Here is an 11781-nt window from a genome sequence, read left to right as displayed (position 1 = left end):
GTATTGGAAGTCTTGCTTACTTTTTCTTTCTGTTTTCTTCCATGTTGTTACTTGAAGTGAAGGCAGAAAATGCCACCAAGAATGGTGTTCTGTGCCCGGCTTGTATTTCCAATCATGAACCCTGCACAGCTAACTATTCAATGGCATGTACCGGAGAAGAAAGGTATTGCTTGACTCTTCAAGGAAAATTTATAGGCTGTAAGTAATGTCAGACTTACCTGAATTTAAAGTTTGCTTGTCGCACAATTGTGGTGGAAGCTATTTTGTGGGCTTCGACATACACTTCATTCAAAGCTGAAAAACAAGTCTTGAAGTGGCTACAGGGAGTTTAACCTCTTTGCGCCTAAGGGTCAAACAAATCTTATTGCCTGAGCCCAATTCTGTAACTTTGACATGTGTTAGTAAAACTGTATATATCATCGCATGTAGACGGGGTGTATCTGGATTTTTCAAAAGCATTTGACACAGTTCCCCATAAATGTCTACTGTACAAAATAAGGTCCGGCATGGACCATAGGGTGAGTGATTGAAAACTGACTACAAGGGCGAGTTCGGAGGGTGGTGATAAATGGGGAATACTCGGAATGGTCAGGGGTGGGTAGTGGGGTCCCCCCAGGGTTCTGTCCTGGGACCAATCCTATTTAATTTGTTCATAAATGACCTGGAGGATGGGGTAAACAGTTCAATCTCAGTATTTGCGGACAATACTAAGCTAAGCAGGGCAATAACTTCTCCGCAGGATGTGGAAACCTTGAAAGAAGATCTGAATAAATTAATGAGGTGGGCAACTACATGGCAAATGAGGTCTAATGTAGAAAAATTTAAATTGATGCATTTGGGTGGCAACAATATGAATGCAATCTATACACTGGGGGGAGAACCTCTGGGGGGAATCTAGGATGAAAAGAGACCTGGGGGTCCTAGTAGATGATAGGCTCAGCAATGGCAAGCAATGCCAATCTTCTGCTAACAAAGCAAACAGAATATTGACATGCATTAACCACTTCAGCTCCGGAGGTTTTGGCTGCCAAATGACCAGACCCCTTTTTGCGATTCGGCGCTGCGTCGCTTTAACTGAAAATTGCGCGGTCGTGTGACGTGGCTCCCAAACAACATTGACGTTCTTTTTTCCCACAAATAGAGCTTTCTTTTGGTGGTATTTGATCACCTCTGTGGTTTTTATTTTTTGTACCATATAAAAAAAAAATATATTTTTTACTTTTTGCTATAATAAATATCCCCCAAAAATATATATATATATATATATATATAAAAAAAAAAATTTCCTCAGTTTAGGCTGATACGTATTCTTCTACATATTTTTGGTAAAAAAAAATTGCAATAAGCGTTTATTTATTGGTTTGTGCAAAAGTTTTGGACCCGGATTCAGAGAGATCTGCCTATCTCTCGGCGGGCGTAACGTATCTGACGCCGCCGTAAATTAGGGCGCAAGTTCCGTATTCAGAAAGAACTTGCGCCCTAAGTTACAGCGGCGTAACGTATGTGGTCTGGCGTAAGCCCGCCTAATTCAAGTGTGGATGATGTGGGCGTGTTTTATCTAAATGTAGTGTGACCCCACGTTTTTTACGCATGCGCCGTTCGTGAAAGAATCCCAGTGCGCATGCTCAAAATTACGCCGCAAATCGTCAATGCTTTAGACGTGAACGTAACTTACGTACAGCCCTATTCGCGAACGACTAACGCAAACGACGTAAACTTTTCAAAATTCGACGCGGGAACGACGTCCATACTTAACATAGGATACCCCTCATATAGCAGGGGTAACTTTATGCCGGAAAAAGCCTAACGTAAACGACGTAAAAAAAATGCGCCGGGCGGACGTACGTTTCTGAAAAGGCGTATCTACCTAATTTGCATATTCCTTGCGTAAATATACGGAAGCGCCACCTAGCGGCCAGTGTAAATATGCAGCCTAAGATACGACGGTGTAAGACTCTTACGCTGCTTGGATCTTAGGGAAATCTATGCGTAACTGATTCTATGAATCAGTCGCATAGATACGACCCCGCAACTCAGAGTTACGATGGCGTATCCGGAGATACGCCTTCGTAACTGCTCTCTGAATCCGGGCCATAGCGTCTACAAAATAGAGGATAGTTTTATGGCATTTTTATTAATATTTTTTTTTACTAGTAATGGCGGCGATCAGCGATTTTTATTGTGACTGCAACATTATGGAGGACACATCGGACACTATTGACGCTATTTTGGGACCATTGTCATTTATACAGCGATCAGTGCTATAAAAATGCACTGATTACTATGTAAATCACACTGGCCAGGAAGGGGTTAACCACTAGGGGGCGCTGAAGGGGTTAAGTGTGTCCAAGAAAATACTGATCCTGACCTTGACTTTTGACCTCATCTTTTGACACTGACCTTGACCCAAACACTAACCCTGAGGCTGACCTACAGTATCTCAAACCTTGATCTACACTTTTTTTTTTTTATCTCAGCAAGAACAGAGAACGATACAATGCATCTCTCTTTTCCATTCACAGAGACTATCCCAGCGATAATTTTTAGTCTGTATTCACACTTGAACGTTTTCAGCTCAAAGTTCTCGTGTGTCCTCTGTATGCTTCCCATGTTCCTTTACTACTTTCTGCAACAGACCAGCAGACTGACCATTTCTTATGTCTTTTTTCCTTTTTTTTTTCCTAGCCAAGCCGATAATGCACACTAGTGGCTGCAGCACTTTTGCAGAGAGCTTGTGCAGAGAGAACCAACCTTTGGATTTTCTAACATATCCAGATGAAAAAATTCCGACCCGCTACACTAAGGTGACCAGCAAAACCAATCTAGCAACACGTGAGTTCAGTTCATGTTTTTTTATTTTATTTTATTAAAAGGTGGACCCTTTAACCACCTCAATACAGTGCACTTTCACCCTCTTCCTGCCCATGCCATTTTTCAGCTTTCAGCGCTGTCACACTTTGAATGACAATTGCGCGGTTATGCAACACTGTATCTATTCGGTAAGGAAGAACCTCATGAAGGAAGCCTTCATGGTGACCCTAGACCTCAAAGATGCCTACCTTCACGTGCCAATTCATGTGGATCACCAGGCGTACCTGAGGTTTGCGGTCGTAGTGGAAGGAGAAATCCTCCACTGGCAGTTCAGGGCACTACCATTTGGGCTAACCTCCAGCCCAAGGATATTTACAAAAATCCTAGCGGAAGCAATGGCATTTTTGCACCTTCAGGGTATATCCCTTATACCCTATCTAGACGACTTACTGATTTCAGGAAAGTCAGCCATCCAAGTCACGTTGGATGCCAACAAGGCAATAGCAGTCCTGGAGTGTCTAGGGTGGATAGTCAACAAAGAAAAATCCTCCCTCACACCAGAACAGGTCAAGACCTTTCTGGGATATATAGTGGACACCAGACAGCAGAGGCTCTTCTTGCCAGAAGACAAAGTGTTAAAACTAGCCTCAGCAGCAGGGGACCTGATAAAGAACCCCAGACTCTCCAGAAGAAATGTTCTGAGAGTCTTAGGCCTTATGTCAGCAAGCATTCCAGCGGTAGTCTGGGCTCAGCTTCATGCCAGGACACTGCATTTCTTCTTCCTGTCTTCGTGGGACAGAAAGAGAGAGTCCCTAGATCAGGAAATACTGCTCACCCCTCAGGTCCTGACTTCCCTGGAGTGGTGGACGACTCACCAAAACCTGAAGGAAGGGCGACCATGGGCGCAGTGGAACCCAGTGAAGGTTACCACGGATGCCAGCTCCTGGGGGTGGGGCGCCCACCTGGAAAAGAAAAAAGCCCAGGGGCAATGGGACAGCTCACTAGCTCGCAGGTCATCCAACTACAGGGAACTCAGAGCAGTGGGGGAAGCCCTAATAGCCTTCCAGGAAGACATCAGGGGCAGAGAAGTCCAAGTAAGCTCCGACAACTCTACAGTGGTAGCGTACCTAGGTCACCAGGGAGGGACCAGATCCAGTCCCCTACTAGAACTATCCAAGAAAATCTTGGAATGGGCAGAAGGAAGAGTACTCTCTATCTCAGCCATACACATAAAGGGGACGAGCAATACAGAAGCAGACTTCCTCAGCCGTCAGCAGTTGAGGCAGGAGGAATGGGAACTGAACCCAGAGGTCTTTCAAACCCTGGTTCAGTACTTTGGAAATCGGAAATAGACTTGCTTGCCAACCGACAAAACAGGAAGGTAGAAAGATATTTCTCGATTTCCCAGGAACTACAGTCGGAGGGTCTGGATGCACTTGGTAAAAAAAATCGCAATAAGCTTATATTGATTGGTTTGTGCAAAAGTTAGAGGCCCAGATTCACAAAGGAGATATGACGGAGTATCTCAGATACGACGGAGTATCTCAGATACTCCGTCGTATCTCTCAGAGTATCTATGCGACTGATTCATAGAACCAGTTACACATAGATTTCCCTAAGATCCGACAGGTGTAATTGTTTTACACTGTCGGATCTTAGAATGCAGTACCGCGGCTGCTGCTGGGGGGAGTTTGCGTCGTAAACCAGCGTCGGGTATGCAAATTAGGAGTTACGGCGATCCACAACGGTTTTTCGCGTTCGCTACGTAGCCGCTAGTCTAGTTTCCCGTCGCAAAGTTAGTCGTCGTTTTGGGTGCCTTAACTTTAGACAGCAAACGTATTGCTGTCTAAAGTATGGCCGTCATTCCCGCGTCGAAATTTAAAATTTCACGTCGTTTGCGTAACACGTCCGGGAATACGGAAGTACGCTATGCACGTCGCCGATCGCAAAAATGACGTCAGTTCGCGCAAAGCACGGCGGGAATTTCGAAACGGAGCATGCGCAGTAGCTCCGGCGCGGGAGCGCGCGTAATTTAAATGGTACCCGCCCATTCAATTTGGACCGCCTTGCGCCGGACGTATTTACGATACACTGCCGCAAGTTTCCAGGTAAGTGCTTTGTGGATCGGGCACTAAAACTGAAAACTTGCGGCGGTGTAACGTAAACGGCTTACGTTACACGGGCGCAATTGTACCTGAATCTGGCCCATAGTTCCTGGTTGTAGGTGGTTCAACTTCCTGTCTTAAGACCCCATTGCCTCCTTGGAAATTATGTCACTCATTTCCCAGGAGTCTCTGGGCATTACGGTGCCTAAAAATCACCCAGCATGCACCTTGCCCTGAAAACCAGGAAGAAAAAGGAACTGGGCTTCACATGCCCACACATATGATGGATACGGCCACCACATGAGCTGGAGGATATAAGTCAAGTGTTTGCAATGATTTCTGGAACAATTGGGGAGCTATTAATATGTTTTAGGGACTAGTTAATGTGATAAATTTTAGCTTGCAAAAAAAAAATTTAATTGTGCCCGAAACCCCACTTTAACTTCTATAATGAAATTCAGAGATTGTTTACAATGAAGGTCATATGGGGAGGGGGGATTTCCAGCATGCAGCTGACTTCCTGTTCAGCAAAAAACCTATGATCCATTTCCTGTCCTGTTCATTGACTTGTATCTGTTTTCTCCAGGACATTTTATCTGGTGTAGAATTTGTCACAATTGTCCCGAAGAGTACAACCCCAAGGCTAAAGCGATCTTGTGTTCACAAGATGAAGATGTCTGTGTATATGAAAGAACAAGGATTATATATGGTATATCTGTTTATTGTATACAGTGCATGTAATGTGGTAAATGGATTTCAGGTAAAATGTTCAAAGGTTAAGAAATGCCTCTCATTTTCTCTGCCAGGAGGATATTAAAGTGGAAGTCCAGTCTTATCCTAACTATACATAAACCTGCTCCCATCCACATTCTAAGCCTATTATAACTACCCTGTGAAAGGAAAGATGTCTATACTTATCTATTTCAAGGGCACTCCTGTCTGGTCACATGATCCCAGCACTGGCCTCAGTGTAGAGGAGGGACAGCCGACAACGATTTCCCCATAGTAAGCCTATGGCTGACATTACTGCATAGTTTCTGCAGCCGTTGTCAGCAATCTCTTCTCTTCCCTGAAGCCAGTGCTGGGAGTCTATCATAGGACTGAACCGGTGCACCCTCCGAATAGATAAGTATAGACATCTTTCCTTTCACAGGGTAGTTATAGGCAGAGATTGGAGGTGGGAGTAGGTTTAAGTATAGTTAAGATTTAACTAGGCTTCTACTTTAGAAGTACAGGGCACAGCACATAAGGGTACAGAGCCCATTAAATGCCATAAAATATCCCCTATTTTGTAGACGCTATAACTTTTGCGCAAACCAATATACGCGTATTACGATTATTATTTTTTTATACCAAAAAAATTTAGAAAAATACATATCAGCCTAAACTGAGGAAATATATATATGATATTTTTTGGGGATATTTATTATTGCAAAAAGTAAAAAATATAGCTTTCCGAATTCCGGCAGAAAAATCCGTCAGAGTTTATCCCGATGGAAATTCCGATCGTGTGTACAGGCATAACAGTTCAGCTTAATGATTTATGGAAGATAGAAGCAGCTATCAGGGTATCAAAGTGCAGTAACCCACTGCAATCATTAGATTCAGATCAGAATATGTGTCAAAGGCCATTCCCAACTGGTATGTATCTCCTGTAATGCCTTCTATTCTGTTCTACTTATTCATTGATATCATATGGCAGCACAGGATCCTAGGGATGGTGCAGATTGTTGTTACCAACCTGGCTACATATAGTTACATAGTAAGTCAGGTTGAAAGAAGACACTAGTCCATCTAGGTCTAGCAGTAAAATAATACATAAATAGAAAACCCCCATATGCCAATCTTATACCCACATTTGATTGAGAAGAAGGCAAAATAACTCAGTAAGGGATGGTCCAATTTGCTCCAGTGGCGAAAAATAAATTCCTTCCTGATCCCCCAGGAGCCAATCAGATATTCCCTGGATCAACAATCCCTGGTGATGCTACCTATAAATGTTAGTATCCAGTTATATTTTTTGCATTAAGGAATGCATACATTTTTGGGGGATTTTTTTTTAACAATCTACTAGGCTGCCCAGAACCAGCTCTTACGGGAGTTTATTCCACATTTTCACTGTAAAAAAGACTTTCTGTATGTGGAGGTGAAATCTATTTGCCTCCAAACTTAGGGCTCTTTCACACTGGCAGATCCCGTAATGACCCGTTCCTTATATATCCGCTTGCTCAGTGGGGATCGCTCCGCCGATCCCTGCTGAGCCGGCAGATGACAGTGTGCAGGGACCGCCCTGTCAGATCTCCTCTCTCCTCTATGGGGGGGATCAGATGAACACGAACCGTCTGTCCGTGTTCATCCGATCCGCTCTACAGAGGGATGGAAAAATAGGATTTCCTCCGTCTGCAGAATCGGACCATAGCGGACACTGATGAGATCGGGTGTCAGCGGATGAACATCCGCTGACACCCGCTATCCCACAGGGATACATGTATGTCCCTTTTTCATCCATAAACGGTGTGAAAGGGCCCTTAAAGTGTAAGTAAACCCCCATATCGTTTTCAGCCAAGGAAGCTGCCATTGTTGCCTCTGTTTAATCTACAACTGCCATGATGCTGCACATGTGATTAGTTATGACACCAGCCATTGGATGGTTTGACAGTTTGGTTGAGAGCACAACCAATGGGAGTGTTACATTTACGGCACGTGGCGTAAATGAAATTGTTTTATGGACGGGTTTACTTCTGCTTTAAAGAATGCCCCCTTGTCTTCTGTAATGACCTGACTTCTGGAAGCAGCACTACTTCTAAGATAGAGATGCTACATGGATGTGTTCTTCCCTGGAACTGTTTCCAAGTGATAAATTACAGCACTACATGTATCAGCTACCCTGATAGTATCCCAGTAATTCTGAGATTAGGTCAGTTTTTTTTACACAGTTGTCTTACTATATCATAGAACTATTGTATACCTTTGTCTGTAGTGCCATCCATCAGCAATGGCGTGAATGGATTGGTCTGCCCAGCCTGCTACTATCCCAACTCTGATCGATGCCTAAGATATAACAATTTACAATGTACTGGGGATGAAAAACGCTGCGTGCACTATACAAGAACAGAAAATCAAGGTAAAGACATCTGTCAGATGTGGAGAAAATTGATTATTACATGTGTTTTTTGATGTGACATTTATGTGGGTGAGAGGCTCTGGATCTCTAATTTCCGACGGGAGGTGCAGCATTGATTGCTTATAAAGACTACAATGTCTCCAGCTAGGCAGCTCCCATGCACGTAGGAGCCTCATTTAGAAGAAGAAAAGCATTACATCAAATGTGTAGAGTCTATAAAGCATTTTATTTTCTCATATGCACTTTATTATCCAAAGTATTGGGACGCCTGCCTTTACACGCACATGAACTTTAACAGAATCCCAGTCTTAGTCCATAGGGTTCAATATTGAGTTGGCCCACCTTTTGCAGCTATAACAGTCAGCACTTCCAGGAGATCTCCAGGGAGAGGTAAGCCAGGTGGGAGGACTGTGGAGAAGTAGCCAGGTGGGATAGTGAAAGCGGCAGCTGCAGCCAGGCATGCTGGTAGTGCCTGAAGAGGTGGTGCTGGGATCAGTGGCCACAGAAATGTATTTGCTACACAACCCAAGGGGCCCAGGGGCCCTGCCTGTAAAGGGCTTTTGCTACAATATCTGACTGTTGCCCTTTTTGCAAGATCAATTATCTGTGCGCCAGCTAGGGTTTCTGCAAGCAAGTGTGCTGAAGGAAGAGAGAGAGAGAGAAAGAGAGAGAGAGAAGTGTATGTAGACTGTATATAAGAAAATTGTTCCTGAAGAGTTCTAGATCAAGTTGGCATCCCATAATATCCCTATTCCCTATCCAAGTTAATAAAATGCAAAAAACAAGCACTGGGCTGCAGTGGCGGCTGGTGCCCCATTTTTTTTGGAGGGGGGCAGCAAACAAACCCAAATGTTACCCAACGGGTGCCCCATCCACCAGCTATTTTACCTGCAAGCTTGCTTGGCACTTACCCCATCCAGGTCATGGTCGGCTTCTCCTCCTGGCCAATCCGGTCTCAGGACCCGCTTCCTATCCTGATTGGCTGGGAGGAGAAGCAGGAAGACAATAGCGAATGTTGATTGGGTGGGCTCAGGGCACCCCCAGCCCATCCTTTTTTAAACCAATTAGAGCCTGAGGCTCTAGTCACGTGCTTCACAACCCCCCCCCCCCCCCTGTAGAACTCTATGCTTCCGGCACCCTGCATGGAAATAGGGGCTGGGTGCATAGAGATCAGGGGGGGGTGGCGCCCCTGCGCCCCTTATGGACGGGCCACTGCTACTCGACTGTTTCTTGACTCTAGGAAGCTGTGAAGATTCGGTGCGCTTAGCTGTGCAGGGCGGGGATCCCTATTCACCAGCGGTTCCTAAATGGCGTGAACTATACACTAAATAATTATTTTTAAAAGGCTTATTAATAAAGTCCATAAACCAACTAGTCCGTTGAAGTATAACATTAATTAATGATGTTTGTGAACTTTGATTTTACTGAACTTTCCAGAACAAACATTGAAAAACAAATCACATTTGAATGGAATGATGGTTGAATGTTCTGTATAATATTTTTAAACAATTTTTTTTTTACAGGAAGGTACATTGTGATGGAAACCTTACACGGCTGCACCACCGATGAGATCTGTGAAGCCGGATCCATCCTGACAGAGGCAGATGATGAACGTAATACTTTCAGTACCATAAAAACGGATATTCGTTGCACAGTAAGCGGTGCAATCACATGGAGTAGTGCCATTTACAAATTCTTAATGATCACATATACAGCCCTCTGTGTACTGGACATTTGAAAACCATTGTCTTGTCCCAAGCCTTGGTGCAAACTTTGCTTTTTATGGCCTTTCGAATAAAAACACATGAGATCTTGTTTAAAGTAAATCTGTCATGAGCGTTGATTACCTGGCTGCTTTGGCAATACTCCAGCTTCACTACTTTCAGTATCACTTACCCAAAAAGATGCAGATCAGCAAAGTAAGACGCAGAAATTGTTATCTGCAGATTGCTCCACGTTGGTGTCTCAAAAAAAAAAGGGGGGGTTTGCCACATGGGGCCCTCTGAGCCCTTTAATAAAAAAAAAATGATATATATATATATATATATATATATATATATATATATATATATATATATATATAAGAAATAAAAAAGAACTAAAATAATATAAAAAAAATCGGGGCCCTGGGGACTACTGGGCCCTTTAATAATAATAATAACAGTAATAATAATATATATATATATATATATGTATATTGTGACAGGAAGTCAGGTAAATCTGTGGGTGTTGTCACAGTCGGGACATACATTTCTGCCTTGTTAGACAATACACCAATCATTATTAGGCGTCGGCTGCCAGAAATAGCCAGGAAGGCTAAGGGCCGTTGGAAGACTTCAGCTGTTCAGATTGAGGCAATTAAAGGCCTCTATAAAGTAGCCCAGAGGATAACCACTAATTGGCTGCGTCACTCCTAAGGCTGTGTGAACAGGAGAGCAGTGCCAGAGAGTCTCCTGATGAGGTGAGGTGACCATTGACTTGTTATAGAAAGGAAAAGACTATTGTTTGTGCTGTATGAGCAGCACTGTCTATCCAGCGGTAGGCTGTGTTAGACTTCATAGATAGGTTCCTGTGTGGAAGGTAGACGGCTAGGATTTATTTTATGTTTGGTTTTGTTTATGCTGTTTGGATGCTTGCAATTATTTTCCAGCAAGATGGAAAAATAAACCAGAAACTTTGTTTTCAACCGTCTTTGACTGCCAGTCTGTATAAATTCAGTGTGTGGTGAACCCATCCAAGGGGTCACACACCCCGCTACCGAGCTAACCCCTCACATATGGTGGAGAATGCGGGCAGTTAAAGTAAACCCAAAATGGAGGAGATGCTGAAACAGCTGGTTTTATCAAATGCAAATCAACAGCAGATGAATGCAGATTTGGAGCGAAGCATTGCAGCTCAACAGCGGAGCCTTGCAGCTCAACAACAGGCTCACCAAGAGAGCATGGCAGCTCAACAACAGGTTCACCAAGAGAGCCTTGCAGCTCACCGAAAGAGCAAGGCATGCTGGGAACAGAGACACCAGCAGCAAATGGAGGCCATCGTGACACAGCAACAAAGCCCAGCAGAGAATTGTCTGGTGTTGGAGGAGTGCAAAGACTTTGAAATATTTGATTTGTTTACTGGTATCCTTGGAAACAGTCCACCCTTAACATCTCACTGGGAGCGGTGGGATACATATTGTGAGGATCTGACCAAGTACACAAAGCTAACTAATTTGGAAACATGGGGAACAAAAGAGGTGGATTATCTTCGTCTTGATGACTTTTCGAGTCCCTATCAGGATGAAGAAGTTATCAGTAAAACCCCCACTCTTGCTCAGCTAAACAGTGAGGAGCTTTGTGAAGACCTATTTGAAAGAGTCCCCATACCTGTGCAAAAGGCTTTGAGTGGTGCTGAAATGAACATGGAGGAAATTGATCACGTGATCATAGTGGGTGGAGCCACTTGTGTACCTAAAGTTCGAGATGCAGCCAAGGAAAATACTTGTTTTTGTGGCGCTGTAGCCAAAAAACAGGAAAAGACAAATGAATACTTTTTTCAGTGTGAAAGTAGTACAAAATGTTTTGAGAAGAAATACCGCTGTGATGGGGTGTCACGGTGTTCTGATGGATCTGATGAAAAAAACTGCTGGAGACCAACAGATCCTTCTGTTTGGTGTCTTTCAAAGACTTGTTGCGTTCCTCAGAATTGGATCTGTGATGGTAAACCAGACTACATTGATGAGCCTGATGAACAAGGCTG

General features: G+C 43.7%; 1 protein-coding gene across 1 annotated transcript; it reads left to right on the top strand.

The window, feature by feature from the left end:
* On the top strand, positions 1-9778 carry LOC120915806. The gene is made up of 4 exons (XM_040326605.1): positions 1-198; positions 2686-2832; positions 5503-5625; positions 9564-9778. Exons 1-4 carry the CDS (start codon positions 42-44, stop codon positions 9776-9778), a joined length of 642 nt encoding a protein of 213 aa, XP_040182539.1. The 5' UTR covers positions 1-41.
* The last annotated feature ends 2003 nt before the right edge of the window (positions 9779-11781 follow it).

The sequence above is a fragment of the Rana temporaria genome, chromosome 10 (genome assembly GCF_905171775.1).
Source record: "Rana temporaria chromosome 10, aRanTem1.1, whole genome shotgun sequence".
Taxonomy (NCBI): domain Eukaryota; kingdom Metazoa; phylum Chordata; class Amphibia; order Anura; family Ranidae; genus Rana; species Rana temporaria.
This window is presented reverse-complemented; position numbering and strand designations above follow the sequence as displayed.